A 19982-nucleotide genomic window follows, 5' to 3' on the forward strand; every position below is an offset into this window, starting at 1 on the left:
GAAATAACACTTTCTATTTTGTAACAAACACTTGCATATTTTAGAAAACATTCCCTGTTACATACCAAGCACCTTGGGGTCCTCATTTGAATTGGTTGCTAGGGCCTCAGTGGAATTTCACGCTAAGGACCCCCCTTGGAATTGATTGCTAGGACCCCTGTGAAATTGGATGCTAGGGCCCCCTGTTAGAATTGGTTACTAGGGGCCTCCCAATAGGAATTAGTTCCTAGAGCCCCAGTGGAATTGCTCGCTAGGGCCTCCGTTGGAATTGGTTGACAGGGGCCCCGGCGACATGGATACTAGGGCTCCGCTTGAGTTGACTGCTTGACGCTAGTGTCTTGAAGGTTCCCTAGTGTCGACCCATGAATTCTAACAAGCCCTATTAATTAAAAACCAATCAATCAATCAATCAATCAATCAATTTATTAATACTAAAGAAAACTATTACAAAAGTAAATCAATTAATAGGCCCAAGAAGCTATGCTTGTAATGGGCCACAGAGCACAAAAAAAAAAAAAAACACTTATAAAATATATACAAAAAAAAAAAAAAAAAAAAAAAAAAAAAAAAAAAAAAAAAAAAAACACTGGAACAAGACAAGATTTTAAAAGAAGAGAAGTGACATACAAATTGGGATAGAATTAAAAGAGAGACAAAAATTATTTAACTGGAAAGACCCGACGAAATAATGCATTTGCAGAAAGAAAAAGAGGGACATCCAAAGGGATGGAGTTCCATAATAGAATTGACTGATATACAGGAGACCTCTGAGCTGCTGTAGAGGATCGTTTTGGTAAAATAAATCGTCGAGAAGAATTACGCAAAGAAGAAAAGTACCTACCTGAGCCTGTCCTTGAGAAAAACTGCTGCAGGGTCGGTGGAAGAGTACCTAGAAAAGCAGAATGCGCAAAATAAAGGGTACTTTTACCTATAATTTGATCCAGCGGAGCTATTCCAGTATCATTATAAAGATCAGAGGAAGGGTAAAGCCGAGGGAGAAGAAAAGTAGCCTTCACTGCCCTATTTTGGGCTCTTTGAAGTGAGCAGAGAAGAGATTTATTAGTATTGCCCCAGACAGAGCAGCAATAAGAAAGGTAAGGATGAATAAAAGCATGATAAAGAGAAACCATAATATCAGGAGGAAGAAATGAATTAATCCGGTGCAACATTGAAGACTGGCGGAGTATTAAGGAACGGGTGTGAGTTATATGCGGTTTAAAAGAAAGAAAACAGTCAAGATACACACCAAGAAGTTTCACCATAGTAGCTTGTGGTATAATATCATTCCCAAAAGTCAGGGTGATTGGCTCCCGTACGTCTCTCATGCGGTAAGGGGTCCTAAAGTTGACAATGGCACTCTTTCGGCTGTTAAGAGCCATACCATTTGACCAGCACCAATCCTTTACTTTATCAAGAAGACCTTGAGCTATAGAAGTGGCAGATGGCAGGTCCACCGCAGCAATGAAAAAATTACTGTCATCAGCAAAAAGAACAGGGTGAATATGGGGATGAATACCATCAACAAGATCATTAATGTAGATTAGAAACAAAAGTGGTCCAAGCACAGAGCCTTGTGGGACACCTTTCAATACAGGCAAAGTAGTGGAAGAAGTACGGTTAACCAAAACATACTGAGATCTATCTGAGAGGTAGGACCTAAACCAATCTAGTGGGACTCCATGCACACCAAATAAGGATAGTTTAGACAGAAGAACATTGTGGTCAACCATATCAAAGGCCTTTGAAAAGTCAAGAAATAGACCCAAAACACACAAGCCCTTGTCCAGATTAACACGCACAAACTCTGTAGCATCAGTAAGTGCATGTAAGGTAGAGAATGAGGGACGAAAACCATACTGATGGTTAGTGATGAGAGAATTTCCATCAGTCGAATTAGTACTAAATACAAATGAAGAGAGTCGACGATACACTACTTTTTCAACAACCTTTGAGATGACGGGAAGAAGAGAAATAGGTCTGTAGTTTGAAATTAGAGACGAATCACCTTTTTTATGCAAAGGTAGAACAGTAGCAACTTTAAATGAATGAGGGAAAATACCAGAAGAAAGAGAGAGGTTAGTTATGTGTGAAATCGGATGAGAAACAAACTGACTAATTTTTTTAAGGACATTATTACTCAAACCAAAACTATCAACTGAACGACTGCTAGGAAGTTGGGAAATAATACTAGAAATCTCAGTAGTACTACATGGGGAAAGGAAAAAAGACTTCTCTGCCAAGGGAAAACAACTTACTCTACTCGGGGGTGGAATTAGAACTGAAGGAAGTGTGGTGAAATACGAATTGAAGGCACTCGCTGAGGATTTTTTGTCTACAACAGAACCATCAGCATTTCTATAAAAACATGGAGAGGAATGTTTGTGTTTCTTGCGAGAGAGAGCTTCATTAATTACAGTCCAAACCTTGCGCAAATTCCCCTTGCATTCATTAATTCGACGCGAAAAATACAGCTTTTTTGCTACACGAACTGAAGAAGTGAGCACATTTTTGTAATGTTTATACTTCAAAAGATCATCCTGTGTCTTACTTTTACATGCAGCCTTGAACAAAGAGGCTTTCATATGGGTTGCATTGATCAGACCTCTAGACATCCATGGGCATTTGGGTGCAAAATTCCTTGGCTTATTTCTAAGAGGAAAATGCTTATCCAACAGAGTCCCCATACGACACAAAAATAATCTAGTTGCACAATCAGCATCATTAGCTTCAAGAACACTAGACCAATCATTACTCTGAAGACCATATATTAAATTAGAAATTTCCTTATCTGTAAAAGTTCTGAAAGAAGATTTACCTTTCTCATCCACAGTAATCTCAGTTTTAGGCACAGATAGTGATAGATAAATAGGAAAGTGATCAGAAAGATCAGTGAAAACAAGACCAGAAGAGAACTTCAGATTAGGAGAATGAGAAGTGAAAATATTATCTATTAAAGTGGCAGAATTTCTTGAAGGGTCAACACGAGAAGGAAAAAAAATTGAAGGAAGTAGCCCTGAAGAAGAAAATACATCAAAAAGATGGTCACATTCATCATTTGATCCGACATTTAACATATTGCAATTAAAGTCTCCCAAAACACAAATTCGTTTTTTAGAGAAAGTCCCCACACCAGAAAGCTGATCAAGCAAATCACAGAACAGATGTGTTGGAAATGGAGGGGGCTTATAAAACAAACAAACAGTATCACATGCAAACTGGCTTTTCAGATCAATGACAAGAGAATAAACTGTCCTACTATTAGACACCACTGATGTAAACAAGGATTCAAGGTCAGATCTTCTACAAAATTCAATATTAGATTTTATAAACAAAGAAATACCCCCAGAACACTTTGTTACCATTCTAGGGACATGAATAGCCATATAACCATCCATATCATAAGCTGTAAAATTATCACTATCAGATAACCATGTTTCTGTCAAGCCTATGACATCAAAAGGGCAAGAATTATTAGACCACAAATACGATTTAAGACTGTCCCACTTATCTCTTATTCCACGCACATTCAAACAAAATACATTAAAGCAACTATTTGAAGAGAGTGAGGGCAAAATGTTATCACAATAATCAATGGTGGTGTGATAATTGCAGCTAGAACTAACCATAGATTCAAGGAGAGGGTCAAAAGTGTGTGCCTCCTGTCTACCAGCACTACTTGGTTGATCAAATATAACTGAATTAAGAATAGATGAATTCAAAAGAAAGGAGAAATCACCCATATATACTACACAAGACAAATGTATACAACAACTTTACAAATGAACACAATATCCATACAAGCAGGCTGAAGTAAGAGAGGGTGGATTGAAAGGTAAGACATATAGGCAACAATAGAGAAAACAACTGCAAGAACAAAGACAATAATAAACTACTAGGTTCAAAGGGAATAAAAATAATAAACAACATTATGCAAACATAAGAAAAACTATTAAATCATAAATAAATTTACAAAACAGAGCTGAAAAAAAAGAGAAATGATTTATTTCACTCCTGGGAGGGGCTTTGATGGACTTGGATGAGCTGTAATTAACTGATAGAGAGTATCAACTTGAGATGCCTCTTTGACAGTAATCACTTTACCATCAGAAAGCTTTGTGAGTATTTCTCCTCCACTAGACCATGTAGACCTCTTCCCAAGCTTTGATTTAGTATAATTAAGTAGCTGAAGTCTAGACTTTGTGAGTGACTCAGAAATAAAGACACCACTACCTTGCAAGCATTTCTTTTCTCTAAGAATGAGCTGCTGCATTCTAGAACTGCAAAATTCCACAACAAATGGACGAGGTTTCAAACCTGAGCCTTGCTTACCAATCCTTCTAGCAGAAACTATATCATTCTGGGTCACAGGAATACCAGGAAATCTAGTACTGCAAAATCCAAGGAATCTGCTTTCAGAAGCTTCTGGATAAGGGTCTTCTTTTAAACCAAATAGAACCAGCTGATTTGAGAGTTTCATTTGGTCAAACTGATCACTCAGACGATCAACATTGGATTGAATTGGTTTCAGAGAATTTTGCAGCTTTGACAGACCTGAGTCAAGCAATTTCAGGGAGGATTCAAGCTTTGTCATCCTCAGATCATATTGTTTGAGTGATTTTTCAACAAGCACATCAAAATCCATTTTCAGGCTAGAGTATACCTCTTGTTTGATTATTTCTATACTGTTGGCATCAAAAGTAGCAGGTTCATGACTAGGGGTAAGTTTTTTAACAGAGGCCTCAACCAATGGACCAACTTCAGTAGACAGTGCTTGACTGACAACTTCTGCCATTGTAGTTTTGAGCGTTTGATCATTCAGCTTCTGCTTATTCTTTAGGGTGTTTAAGTGAGAGGTGAGCAATGCAATTTGATCATTAATGGATTCAGTACCACTAAACTGTATGGAGCAGTCTGATCTCATCTCTCTGGTGTTAGGTCTATAGCTCTTTTTTGGTCTTATCCTTTCATGATTATTGCTGTATGCGAGAACAAATTGCTGCGGTTAAGGTAGAAAGTGAGCTTAGTAATTGGTTTCGCAATGATTCAGGAGTTAAGCACGGTTACTTTCTATCCCCATTTATATATGTAGTTTTCATGGACTATGTTCTCAGCAAAGACTTAGTCACTTTAGCAAAAAGTCACTTTAGCGACATTGAACCCTCTCATCTTAACACAGGAAACTCGAGAAGAGAAAGTCAGCGTATACATGCAAAAAATACACCAGATATAACTCTATTCATCATAGTAAACACATTTTAGCTATCCAAAAAAACATAAGACTGAAAACTAGCACACAGCCAGGGTAAAAAAAAGGGAATCAAATAAGATGGTAAAACTCTCCTAGACTTATATTATGCTGATGGTTTGAGTGTCCTAGATGAAAATGTTAGCAAAATGAGTGATTTTTTGGAGGTTTTAAGAGTTCAGAGTGCAATAACAGGTTTGAAAATTAATGTTAAGAAGACTAATTTTCTTAGAATAGGAATATATGAAAGTCAAGAGGTAATGTTGGGTAACGGGACGATCGATCAAGTTAATAGCTTTACTTACTTGGGCAATATTGACAGTAAAGATGGTGTGTACAATGAAGATATTAAAGCAGGAGAGCCAAGGCTCAGGGTGTTTTTTTTTTCACATTTGAAAAAGGTTTGGAAGAATATGAAACAAAGTGTGCGAACAAAGATCAGTATATTGGAAGCTACAGTGACTTCAGTGGTGAAGCATGTTTCTGACACTGGGGCGCATCGGAAGACGGGGGAGGATTTGTTAGATGCTTTCCAGAAGAATAGTCTACAAGATTGTTCTAGGTACTAATTTCAATGAACGTATTCGAGACTTTAAGCTGCACGAAAAATAGGATTCAATCCCGCTTTCAAGGACTTTAATAAGAGAAAAGTTGAGATGAATAGAAGACGTTTTGCGGATGAGGGATGACAAATCGACAAACATAGGCCATTTTGACCCTACATCTAAGGCCGAACAAAAAGCAGATAATCCTCAAACGAGATGAGATGAGGTCACAAGAAGGGATTTCAAGGAAAGTGGAACTTCTTCAGAGGGTACAAAGAGGGAAGCTTTGAAGAAATACGAGTGGAGGAGGCAAAATACGTTGGCCCCAGTTGGGTTGGTGCTGCAGGGAGCTAGTGGTAGTAGTTGTAGCTACCACAACAGTTTCAGCAGTCAAATCGACTAAAGAAATTTTTTCTTAATCTGGATTTATTGTTCAATGCGAGTACCATAATTTGAAAATTCCCCACATAATTTGTGCCAGGTTGCCAAGTGTTGCACGGCATTATCACAGATGGCTTCATGCCTGAACGTTGCAAATGACATTTTCACGCCCCCGAGATAATTTTTTAAAAAGGTTTAACGAGTTGCTAGTAGGGCATTGTATATTGAACCACACACTGATCCTCCTAAACGACAATGTTCTACTAATGGCCTAATATATCACAAAATACTGGGAAAATCCCCGAAAAATGAATCTGAATCTTGATAATGATATAATTGCTTGTATCAACCATAAACGTGTTGTTTTTCATTTTCCTATAGAGCGCATATTCCTTCAAACTTATTATATTACTCAGTGATCAATGGCCACTGCTTGATTATTGACATTCTGAGATTTTTTTTTTTACAGACTATTAACAGTTGTATAACCATTTTGAAACAATATGCTGTCATAACAGTTTACTATGGCTAAGTTAATTTAACGAAATCTAAATTTAATTTTGGGGACCTAAGTAAAAGTAGGGTGCAAAATTTGGGGGAGGGGAGGGTGTAGGTGGTGGCGGTGTTAGAAGGTATTTAACCCCACCTAAATCTTTATCCTAGATAAAAAAAATACTTTTTTTGTTGTTTTCATGGAAAATACCTTTCTTGGTTATTTTTATTTAAAAAAATCGCTATAGTTTGAAAAATATCCCCCTCTACGATTCCATGAATTGACACCGAGAGATCAAAGCAGCATCTACTCTATCATTGTCACGCACAGGAGGATTCTCTGTCATATATAGATATAAATATATATATATATATATATATATATATATATATATATATATATATATATATATATATATATATATATATATATATATATATATATATATATATATATATATATATATGTTCTCTGATATGCTGAATCTGACGTTTATGATGTTCATTAACATCACGACATCTTCGGATGTTTCTCTTTCTTTAAAATCAGGCAAATCTGGCAAGCTTTTGATTGGTAATATTTTAGGTAATGAATTTCATACATCTGGCATAGGTTCAAAAAACCATTTTTTTAGGTATCAATTGCCATCAAAATTGCGTTTTTCTAGATTTTCAGTTTAGTCACTCCTTACTTTACAGTTCACTACCAGGAAGGACATGCAAAGCACAGGATGGCTGGTCCCCAACTTCCTGGCTGAAGAGCCATGAAATGGAGATCAGCACCGCCATAAGGGAGTTTAAGAGTCCACCCGCATATTCTATTCTCTTCTTCTTACAGTTCGGTTAGACTCTTACAGTAGTTGAATTTTCCCGACTTAATGACGCCACCAATGCTCGGAATAGTTATAAAAAATTGCTAGATGAGTGTCGATGGTAAATCTTAAAATAAAAAACACACATTAAAATTCAAATTAACGTCGATAGCATAGAATAATTTGTCAGTACAAATATGCAAAAAGGTTTGCCGAACAAAGTAAAATGAAATTAAAATTATTATAGAAAAAATCTCACCCAGCGAAACTCGATCCCCGATGTTTAAAATAATAAAGAAAATTAATTCTTTTAGCTATTATCTTGCCTCTATCCCCCAGGCCAAAAAAATGCGAAACAAAGAATTAAAAGAAATAAAATATAAACCCTATAGGATATTCTACACCATGTATTACAGCTATATTTTGAAATATTGATGGAAGATTCCTGGATTCTTTCTTATCTTCGTTCTTTTTTTTTGTCTCACTTTCCCATTGGCTCCTCATTTTCAGAGGTTGGGAGAATCTTCCGAAGGGGCGGGGGAGACGCCAGACACCATCTTAATATATAAAATTCGTTACACTGAGCGAAGCTCGGTTTCCTGGTACTACATTATTGACCAAAACCAACAATAACTACTATTTTGGCAATTAGAATAAAATAAAATATAAATTTAGTTTTCTAAAAAGCAATTTGGTGAATTGAACGCACAATATTCTTTTAGAATGAAATTTTGCCAAGATCACTGTCAAATTAGCCTTGTAAATGTTCATCTCCCCATAAATGGTATTAATACGAACAGATTGTTCTCTTTGAACACATAACAAGTCTTTACTAATAACCCACTGGATCACCCCTCGTTCCCTTTAAGGAGGCCATGACCTGCAACATTCTACAACAAAGGCCAACAAAGAAAATGGATAATCACATTTTAGGTGGATTTCGATTACCGTTTTGCTAGTCCCGGTGTAAAGAAAGAATTCATTACCTAGGAAACGTTGATAAATCTTTCATGACATTTTCCAACTGAACATGAAGACAAAAGAAAAGTTTCATTTTCACAAAGTATATTTAATCAAAGCCATATTTCCGGAGAGAATTAGGCAACAAAAATACAAAGTGCCCTCAACTCAATTTTAACGTACACAAAAGATTTATTGAAAGAAACTGCTTTCATGGCGACCAAAGAAAAAAAAAAAGAAAGAAAAGAAAGGATAAAGTTGTGAAAGCGTTCACATGACGTTGTACCACGTGTCTCCCTTCAGAAGTAACCCCTGACGTTACTTATCAAACAGTTCGTGGTAACGAACTGTAAGGGATCGTAACGGGCCGTAAGGAGCGACCTGACTCAATAGTGACCGAAACTGTAAAAAATGGAATTTTGATACTAATAGTTACACCAAAAGAATCGCATTTGTATGCTAAACACATAAATTTCATCAAGTGTAGACTTACCCATCAAAGGTTAAGAGCCTAAGAAAATTTGACTTATTCTAGAATATAGGGGTAAACACCCCCTAAAGGTCATAAAACCTCGACGAAAATCACACCATCAGATTCAGTGTATCAGTAGAAATTTCAAGCTCCTATCTACAAAGATGTGGAATTTTGTATTTTTTGCCAGAAGACAGATCACGGATGCGTGTTTACTTCCCAGTGGACCCAGTGGTATATAGCCTACGATTCATGGATATTACTCCTGGGTTTAGTATTTTTGGTGGGCGTTTTCGGGCTGAAAAGCCCTTTCTTAGCTAATTTATCTACTATGAGTTGCCTCCCCGTAGTAGCATAATATATAGACTACGTAATGCTACGTAGTAGCATAGGGCATGAATCGTAGAATAATAATTGCTCATTTTATGTCTAAAAAGTTCAGGACATCAGTTATAGTAGTATATGCCCCTGTAGAACCGACTGATGGATATACTGATGGATATACTAGTGAATCAGATGAATTTTACTTACAGTTAGAGGAGCAAATAGACAGGGTCCCAGGGAAAAAATATGGTTTTTTTATTAGGAAATTTTAACGCCCATGTCGGTAGAAATAGGGATAGATGGTATCATAATCAGAGTAAGTGTGGGGTAGAAAAAAAAAAAAAAAAACAGCGAAGGCTACCGACTGTTGCAATTTTGTAGTTATAGCAATTTAGTTATAACCAATACGGTGTTCGGTCACAAAAGAGCCCATAAGTTAACATGGTGTTCACGTGAGGGTAAGACAGCAAACCTTACTGATTATATTATTGTAAACCGAAGACTGGCAGGATCAATACAAGATACTAGGGCACATAGGAGTGCTGATATTCATGTTAAAAGTAAAGACCCTCATTTGGAAGTGTCTTGTGTAAAATTAAAGCTGAAATTTCCGAAGGATAACTACCTCAGAGAATTTATGATGGTGGTAGACCCCAGGATGAGAAATTAAGAGACACTTTACAAGAACAGTTGATAACTTTACTGGAGAGTTTAAAATTTGACAATGTACAAGATGGATGGAATTACTTTAGGAAAACAATTTGTGAAGTTGCTGATTGTGTCCTGGGGAAGAAAGTTAGGACTGAAGCTAGGAATATTAGTGAAAAAGCTTTATGTTTAATTGAGAGGAGAAGGGACTTGCACAAGAATTATCTGAGAGATAGATCATTTGAAAACAAAAGGAATGTAAAGAAGTGGAGAAAACTTTAAAATATGCATTACAGATGTGAATTGGAGGCCATTGATAAAACTGCAGATGATCTGGAAGATACAGCTAGACGGCATAATAGTAAAACATTGTACTGGAATGTTAATAAATTGAGAGGGAGGAGTCAATCTGGACTTGTCCCAGTTAAAGATGGGAAAGAGGCCACAATTAGTAATAAGAAAAGGGTTAAAGAGAGACGGGCAAAACATTTTGAGAATATGCCAAACCGAGATAGAGCTGCAAGGAAAGATAGAGGAAATTGAAAAAGTTTGTGATACTTTGGATGTTAGGGAAGATTTTTTTTTTTGTGAGGAAGAATTAGCGGCAGTACTAAAAGGATTAAAAAAAAAGCTCCAGGTACAGATAGTGTGATAAAAGAGTTTCTTAAATATGGCGGATTTGAGGTTAGAAATAAGTTACTAAAGATTATGAATATTGTTTTTGACAAAGGGGAAGTACCTAGTGATTTTAGTAAAACCTTAAACAATCCACTCTATAACAAAGGTGATAAGAGTGAATGTGGTAATTATCGAGGCATTAGTCTGGTCTCTGTAGGTAGCAAATTACTTAGTAATATGATACCTTTTAGATTGAAAGATGCTGTAGACCAGTTTTAAGAGAAAAACAGTGTGGTTATAGAAAAGGTAGAGGATGTGTCGACCAAATTTTCACTCTTGGGTTAATAATTGAGAAGTGCCCGAATTAACAAACCCCTCTGGTCACAAGTTTTATAGATTATGAGCAAATGTTCAATTCTGTTGATAGAAGACCTTTCGCAAAGGTTTTATCCTTCTATGGTATACCAGACAAATACATCAAAGTGGTTAGAGCTACGTACTAGAATAATACTACTGTGGTTAAGGTAGGAAATGAGGTCTGTAGCTGGTTCCGTATCAAATAGTTCATGGTACCAAACTGTAGTAAGGAGCAACCCGGCTTAAAAGTAAACGAAACTCTAAAAAACGGTTCTAAAAAAAGATAAATCAAAAGAATCGGATTTTTATGCTAATTTTAAATATACAAGTTTCATCAAATTTAGTCTTTGTCATCAGAAGTTACGTTCCTGAGAAAATTTGCCTTATTTTGGAAAATAGAGAGGAACATCCCCTAAAAGTTATAGAATCTTAACGAAAATCACAACATCACATTCAGCGTATCAGATAACCCTGACGTAAAAGTTTCAAGCTCCTATCTACAAAAATGTGGAACTTCGTATTTTTTGCCAGAAGACCGATGACGGGTGCGTGTTTATTTAATTGTTTGATTTTTTTTCCAGGGGTCATCGTATCGACCAAGTGATCCTAGAATGTCGCAAGAGGGCTCATTCTTACGGAAATGAAAAGTTCTAGTGGTCTTTTTAAGTGACCAAAAATATTAGAGGGCAAATAGGCCGCCTCCCACACTAATTTTTTCCCAAAGTCAACGGATCAAAATTGTGGGATAGCCATTTTGTTCAGCATAGTCGAAAACCATAATAACTATGTCTTTGGGATGACGTACTCCCCCAGAGTCCCCGGGGGAGGGGCTGCAAGTTACAAACTTTGACCAGTGTTTACATACAGTAATGGTTATTGGGAAGTGTACAGACACTTTTCAGGGGATTATTTTGGTTTGGGGGTGTGTGAGGTGAGGGGGCTATGTGGGAGGATCTTTCTTTGGAGGAATATGTCATGGGGGAAGAGAAATTCAATTAAGGGGGCGCAGGATTTTCTAGCATTATTCTAAAAAAAAATAATGAAAAAATAAATATGAAAAAGGTTTTTTCAACTGAAAGCAAGGAGCAGAATTAAAACTTAAAACGAACAGAGATTATTACGCATATGAGGGGTTCATCTCCTCCTAAATACCTCGCTCTTTACGCTAAAGTATTTTTTAGTAATTTTAACTATTTATTATGCGGCCTTTCTGATTCAGGGGTCATTCTTGAAGAGTTGAAACAAAATTTAAGCTTTAGTGAAAAGAGTGAGGTTTCAACGAGGGGACAAACCCTCTCATATACATAATAAAAATATAACAATATAAAAGTTCGTTACGTAAGTTAATTCTTAAGTTACGTATATTTTTTTACTAATAAAAACGTTCGTTAAAAATTAAAAGTTCTAGTTGCCTTTTCAAGTAACCAAAAAATTAGAGGGCAACTGGGCCTCCTCCCCCACCCCTTTTTTCTCAAAATCGTCTGATCAAAATTAAGAGAAAGCCATTTAGCCAAAAAAGGAATTAATATACAAATTTCATTTTAATAATTTATGTGCGGAGAGCCAAAATCAAACATGCATTAATTCAAAAACTTTCAGAAATTAAATAAAAAAACTAATTTTTTTAACTGAAAATAAGGAGCGACATTAAAACTTAAAACGAACAGTAATTACTCCGTGAATTAAAGGGGCTGTTCCCTTCTCAACGCCCCGCTCTTTACGCTAAAGATTTTTACTGTTTAATAAAGTAGAATTGAGAAAAAAAGTCAAGCTTTAGCGTAAAGAGCGGGGCGTTTGAGAAGAAAACAGCCCTTTTCATACACGGAGTAATTTCTGTTCGTTTTAAGTTTTTAAATCAGGAGTTCAGCAAGGTTGAGTTTTATCACCCTTTTATATGGATCATTTTCATAGATTTTGTTTTAAGATGTACAGGAAAGGCAATAGGAAACTATGGAATAAAATGGGTAGGAAAACTCTCCTTGACTTAGATTATTCTGATGATTTAAGCATCCTAGATGAAAGAGTGTGCAAAATGGATAAACTTTTTAGAGGTTTTGCGAGTTCAGGGTGCTAGAATATGTTTGAAAATAAATGGTAAGAAGACTAAGTCACTAAGGCTAGGAATAAGTGAAGATGAAAAGTTGATGTTGGACAACGAAACGATTGATCAGGTGGACAGCTTCACTTACCTTGTTAGTATTATTAGTAAAGACGGTGGGAGTAGTGAAGATGTTAAAATTAGAATAGCCAAGGCTCAGGGTGTTTTTTCACAGTTAAAAAAGTTTGGAAGAATATGAAAATAAGAGCGCAAACAAAGATTAGAATATTGGAAGCTACAGTGATGACAGTTGAAGAAAATGGCTCTGAACCATTGGCGCTCCGAAAAGTAGATGAAGATCTGCTAGATGTTTTCCAGAGAAATTGCTGTTCTGGGTACCTGGGTGACTGACTGTATTTCAAACAGTAGACTGTACGAACAGTGTGGTTCAATCCCCGGGATATATCCCTAGGGATATAACGAAAGAAAAGTTGAGATGACTAGGGCACGTTCAGCGGATGAAGGGAGAGAGATTGCCGAAGATTGTCCTTTTCGGCCAACTCTCTAGGGCTAAACGGAAAGTAGGTCGTCTTCATCTGGGGTAAGAGGATGCCATAAAGAAAGATTTGAATGGGAACTTCCTGGGAGGGAACAAACAGGATACTTTGAAAAGATTGGGATGGAGGAGGAGCGTGCGTAGATGTGTTGGCCTCAGGCGGCTTGGTACTGCGATGAGTTGTTAGTAGTAGTAGTAGTTAACGTTGAAGAATGTTGGGATTATTTCTAACTACTAAATGAGGAATAAAAAAAAAATTGTCACTAGATACTTCCAGGAGTATACAAAAATTATTAAGCCAGAAGAAATATGCTAATTAGTTTTTCAGTGACACTAATTTAGATTCTTTCCAAAAGATTCCAATTCCAGGCTAATCAAATTTTTCCAAAATGCATCATTTGAAAAATCGCTGAATCTACAGTTTTTCGATTGCTTCACTAGGTGGAAGATGAATACCATTTACGTGGCTTTTAACACTAATTCTAAATATACCAGTCACTAACATCACTAATGTGTTAAGCCTTGGTAGGGCTAAAAAAATGTATGGAGCCCTAGTAGGGCTAAAAACATACTTGGAGCCCTTTGAAATTAGTAGCCCCAGAAACAACAGGATTAGCAAGCTTAGAAGATATATTATTTTGTTCGATAGCTTTATTAAAAAACGACTGGTCCTCTCCTCAACTATTCAAGGGATAGTTTAATATTTTTGTCTGTTTTGAATTGATCCTGGGCAATCATGTAGAGTATGGCTCAATCCTCACTCAAATGCATTTTTGTTGTAGTATCAATAAAAGAGACAGTTTGATAGGACAACTGTCTGGCTCTGAGGCATGGGCGCTCCTAAAAGCGGATGAAGGTTTGCTATGTGTTTTCCAGAGAAATTATCTACGGATTGTTCTGTACATTCGACTGACCGACCATATTTCAAACAGCAGGCTGTATAAAAACTGTGGTTTATGCAACATTAACACTTAAAACAAAACTTTGGACACAACTTGAGGCAAAAACTTTGGAAAGTAGGGAAAAATCGTGTCAAGTAAATCAAGTTGGTCGAGTTATTGTTACTAGGGGTAGATTGTCGATAATGATAAACCACTGGGGATGATAACCCTAAACGAAAAGGGATTTTTGGGGAACTAAAGAAGACAGATTTTTAGGGAAATCCCCAAAAATTCGGGGATAGTAGAAGTACTGGTACTTTCAGACCAAACATGCAAACAAGTTTTACTAGGCCATGAAAACTGCCAAGTAGGATTGTTCCTATGTTGCCCCACTTTTTGCATGGCGGAGCACAAGTTGTGTTTTAATAGCTTTTCTTCGAGAAAAAATATTTTCTTTTTTATGTAAAACTGACAGTTTCAGACAAAATCTTCCAACAAATTTGAAAACTGCCAAATAGCATTGCTACTTTGCTACTCCACTTTTTGCACGGCGGGTCAGCATATGATCAGGTTTCTACCCTAAGTTCAGAAGACGGGCTCCCAATCAGGGATATGGTAAGGAAGTTCAAAAACTCTTAAAATATTCCCTAAGACTCTAAAACTATAAAGCATTCCCTATTAAGTGTATGAGGGGTTGGCCCACTAGCCAATACCTCGCTCTTTACGCTAAAGTTCAAAGTTTGTTCCAATTCTTCAAGAATGACCCCTGAATCACAAAGAAAGTTTAAATAGAAAAAAATAGCTCTTCCGAAAATACCAAAAAAAACCTTAGCTTCAAGAGCGATGGTATTGACTAGGGAGGAATAGTTTTAATGCTATTCCTTACTTTCAGTTGAAAATCCTAGTTTTTACATTTAATTTCTGATCGTTTTTTTAAATAATGCTGGGAAGTTTGGCACCCCCTTCAAGAAAACACTCCCTTCCCCCACGAAAAATTTACCCGTGAAAGATGCTGCCACGTGATCTCCTCACCCCGACTCCCCCCACCAGAAGAAATCTCCCTGAAAATGTCTGCATATTTCCCAATAACCAAGCTTTTAAGTTTTCTCAAGCTCGTAATTTTTGATGACATGACGAAACTTGATGAAACTTATATATCCGAAATCGGCATAAATATCCAATTTTTTTATGTATCTATTGGTATTAAAATTGTGTTTTTAGAGTGATTATTATACGGTTACTATTGAGCCGGGTAGTTTCTTTCTTGTAGTTCGTTACCACAAACTGTTAAACAAACAGATATAACTCATCTGTCCCGGTTTTCACAGAGTTGTATAATAAGAGATTCTTTAGTCTTGCTGTGCAAATTATTTGTTATAAAGACGCGAATCAGCGATGATGCTACGTTAAAAAAAAAATTTACTAAAAGGTGTGCTTTTTGTAAATGTTACAGATAGTCTTCCAGAAATCCAATAGAAGCGCCAGAGAACGTGGAGCACTTTTACTCATTAAACGTTGACGGCATGCCTGTATCCCAACTTCTATTGGCACCTTTTGAGTATTAATTTGGAAGTCTTTAATTTAGACCTATGATTGGGTTTAAAATATCTGGTTCTTTAGTAGGTATTTAGCGATGGCCTCAATGCGTTCCTTCACGAAGTCCTTTTCAAATGGGTTTACTGCGTCAAACAAACCTATTTCTCAAGTACCTTCTCCTTGACGAGAAAAACCTAAGTAGTATCACCTCAATATTTATAACAATGCATATAGCCACTACTCTTTTCTTCCTTAATAGTTTAAGATCACGAAGAAGTTTAACGGCGATTCGTTCTAGAGATGTTATTACGAGCAAATCGCATTTTATGTTTTTATGGCCATACCTAAATTTGATCCACCATATGCTGCCCAGTTTCAAATAGCGTCTTCAAAACAGTGGCCTCTTGGGAGAGTTGCTAGATCATCAGCATGGGCCTGACTGTACCTGAGATGTCGTTGTCATTATCATTTTATTTATAACCTATCACAAAAAAAAATGGGCAGAGAGCCCAGGAAAAGACAGAGTAAATATCAAGAAAAAAACAAATCTGGTTAATATAAATATATAGTATATATATATATATATATATATATATATATATATATATATATATATATATATATATATATATATATATATATATATATATAGTCTATACTGTGTTTGTAAATATGTCTAGATATCAATGCAGCTTTACTTCGTCTGTTCTACTGATCTGTTAGTCTATTTTATTATACTATTTTTCTTTGTTATATTAGCTTTATTGTGCTCCACTGTTTATACTTTTGTATATTTGTGGGTAATAAATATTATTATTATTATTATTATATATATATACATATATATATATATATATATATATATATATATATATATATATATATATATATATATATATATATATATATATATATATATATATATATATATATATATATGTACATATATATATATATATATATATATATATATATATATATATATATATATATATATATATATATATATATTACCATGATTGTCCAAAATCTGACTAAATCTGATAACCATCAGATTCTGAAATATCCGGAATCCCGGATATTCACCGGTTTCTCTGCTTGGATTCAATTAGCTTTGCGAGTCACTTTTTTCAGTCTTATACAAGGTATTATGGTAAAAGTTAAAGTTAGATTAGATTATGTTATTTTAGGTTAAGTTAGATTAGGTTAGGTAAAAATTGGTTCTAAACTTAGGAAACGGGTTAAAAACCTCGGCTAACCCAACTTCACCTGATCGAATCTAGCCTAATCTGTCATCATCAAACCTTGCATTAAATTAAAAAAGTTGACTGGCAACGCTGACTAAATCCAAGGAGGAAAAAATGGATTCGAACATTCACCAGTGATATATTGCTTAAACTATTCCGTAAACAGTGTTATATAGGAAAATCAAAATATGAGATAAAGGTTATGTCTCCAATTTTAGATGATTACTCGTGAAATGTTTGAAGATGCCCTGAAAGATTTGCAAGATGACGGAGTTATTATTGTAACTAGCCGATCAACCATTAGAGTATGTCACCAGTAGCCAGAGGTAAAGTAGTCGTTATTTGTATATTAAGAAACATATCTTTATTTTAGAGCTGTTATTTCTTTGCTTCTTGTAAAAAAAACGCAAAATCAGATTTATGAACTTCGAGGATTTTATCCACGTTCAAAAATATTTAAAGTTGAACCTGGCTCTTGTTTATATTCAATAAAAAAAGTTTTTTCAACTGAAAGTAAGGATCAGCATCAAAACTTAAAACGAACAGAAATTGTTACGTACATGAGGGGGATTGCCTCCTTCTCAATACCTTGCTCTGTGCGCTAAAGTTTGACTTTTTGTCCCAGTTATATAAGAACGACTCCTGAGACACATGGGCTGTTTAATTAGAATAGCAAGCCTTTTAAAAAGTTCTAAAAAAAACTTTAGTGTAAAGAGTGAGGCATTGAGAAGGGGGTAACTCCCCTCATATATGTCATAGTATCTGTTCGTTTTAAGTTTTGTTTTTAATTTCGTTTTAAGTTTTGATTTTCGTTTTAAGAGTTGCTCCTTACTTTAATTGAAAAAAAAAACTGTTTATTATTTAATTTTTGATCGTTTGAAATAATGCCGGGAAATCTGGCTACGCCTCCATAGAAAATTTTTCCCTCCACGGGAAATCGCTCTGAGGAAAGTTCTTTCTACGGAAAATCCACCCTGCCAGGAATATTTCTTGCAGACAATTCCGGGTGAAAAAAATTTCTTAGCGCACTTTCATTTGAAAAAGACTTTAATTTGTCTTTGTTTTAAAACAAACAGCCGGAAATCCCCTCCTCCCATGAAAACGTTGTCCTGCAAATACCCCCTCCCCTTCTTTGTAAGAATTTATTCCCTGTAAAACTCCCCCATGGGAAGTTTTTCTAGTGGAAAATCCCCTCTCACCCCTGAAGACCACTTGGACTCGTAAAAAATTTCTCCCCCGGTAATTTGCCTTTAACATCTTTACACGTAAAAATGAGTCGGCAAAGAGGAAGTAAGACAAGTGTAAAGAATCTCGACATTCTGTGTTTTTGGTCATGAAAAGTGTCCTAGATTGATAATATGTTTTTTCTTCATAGCGTTCATTGCTAGCATTGATTATCGTTGTTTCTTTCTTTCTTTTTCATCATTTCTGACTGAAACAGTTCCCGTAATGTTTTCTTTTCTGATTTCCGAAGAAATCACAAAGGTTGTGGTTTTTCATAGTCACCATTAACAGTTCTTTTTTATTTAATTTTGCAAGTAAATGAAGAAAAAAGTATACAAAATTTGTGATCGGGTACTATATTGATGGCGAAACCAGATAAAGCAAGCCAACATTTTTTTAGTTTTTAGCCAAACATCCCTCTATGAAACTAAGCTAGAAACCAAGGGCATATCGAGGATTTTTGTATGGGGCGAGGTAAAAAGCTTAGAAATTCATCAAAAATTTCCCGTACATTATTTTCAGGTACGTTATACGAGTCAGATAAAATGTCATAGGGAAGAGGGGGTTAAACCCAGTGACCCCCTTTCACTTAGATACGAGCTTGCCATAAGCTATTGGCTAATGCCTTCTGACGTATTTAATCTGTTTTTTCTTTAGGCGAAAGTGCCTCACCAAGTCCATTTTTTGTCAGATTTTTCGACCATGGGAGTCAAAATTCATATTTTTTCCTTTTTTCGTGGCAGCCCCAAAACCAAAATCTAAATGTGCACTTGTATAAATAATAGATATTAAAGTAAATTTTTCAACAATTCAGTTTCTTAATAATATACTTGCCTTTTTTAAATATTTTATGGTTCTTTGTTTAGAGTAGCATCTTTCGCTTGCATTACTTTTGTTTCTTAATCCGTTTCTTTTTTCAGGTGTTCGATGAAGAATAACTGGGAATCATCTTATATTATTTTTATAATATTCATTTAATAAACAAAAAGCAAGTGAAACTAGATTTCTTTGCTGTTCAAATTGATATTTAAGTTTGTTCGGTAGCTTTGATCAACACTACTGTTCCTCTGTTTACACTGTAGCTAGGTTCCGCATCGATTAACTGCTTATGCCCCCTGTACAAGTTTTCCGAATATTATTTTCTGCGGTCCTGCGCACAGTATAAATATTATACAGTATGGAAAATTTCTATATTAGCGAACAGAACGTTTTTACTGTATGCCCTTTCTGAAAAATATGGAAGAGGAAAAAATAAATTTTACATGGCTTTCGTAGACCTCCAAAAACCTTTCGATAGCGTGGATAGGGAATTGCTGATAATGGAATTAATTAAAATTGGACTACTAGGTCAATTTGCACAACTGGTAGCTAATATGTATGGAAGTACAAAAGCAATCGTTTGAGTGTTTGGAAAAGGAGTTTCAAGGATATTTGAACAGACTAGAGGTGTGAAACAATGAAGTGCCCTGTCACCTCGGCTATTCGGAATATTCGTAAACGACATTGTAGAATTCTTGGAGAAAAGATGGGCCCGAACCGTTAAGCTCGGCAACAGAACAATTTCGGCTCTGCTGTTCGCCGACGACATGGCATTAGTAGCGAAAACAGCTCGTGAACTACAAATTTTAATTGACCTGATGGCAGAA

At 35.7% G+C, this 19982-nt stretch overlaps 1 protein-coding gene across 1 annotated transcript in view; it reads left to right on the top strand.

Annotated features, from left to right (window-relative positions):
• LOC136042047 (DNA replication licensing factor MCM4-like) overlaps positions 1 to 19339 on the top strand; it is a 135345-nt gene extending 116006 nt beyond the window's left edge. The window contains exons 9-10 of the mRNA XM_065726907.1: positions 17331 to 17438; positions 19257 to 19339. Of these exons, the coding sequence (XP_065582979.1) occupies positions 17331 to 17432 (102 nt within the window). The 3' untranslated portion in view covers positions 17433 to 17438; positions 19257 to 19339. The remainder of the gene's footprint in view (positions 1 to 17330; positions 17439 to 19256) is intronic.
• The last annotated feature ends 643 nt before the right edge of the window (positions 19340 to 19982 follow it).

The sequence above is a fragment of the Artemia franciscana genome, unplaced genomic scaffold (assembly GCF_032884065.1).
Source record: "Artemia franciscana unplaced genomic scaffold, ASM3288406v1 PGA_scaffold_58, whole genome shotgun sequence".
Taxonomy (NCBI): Eukaryota; Metazoa; Arthropoda; class Branchiopoda; order Anostraca; family Artemiidae; genus Artemia; species Artemia franciscana.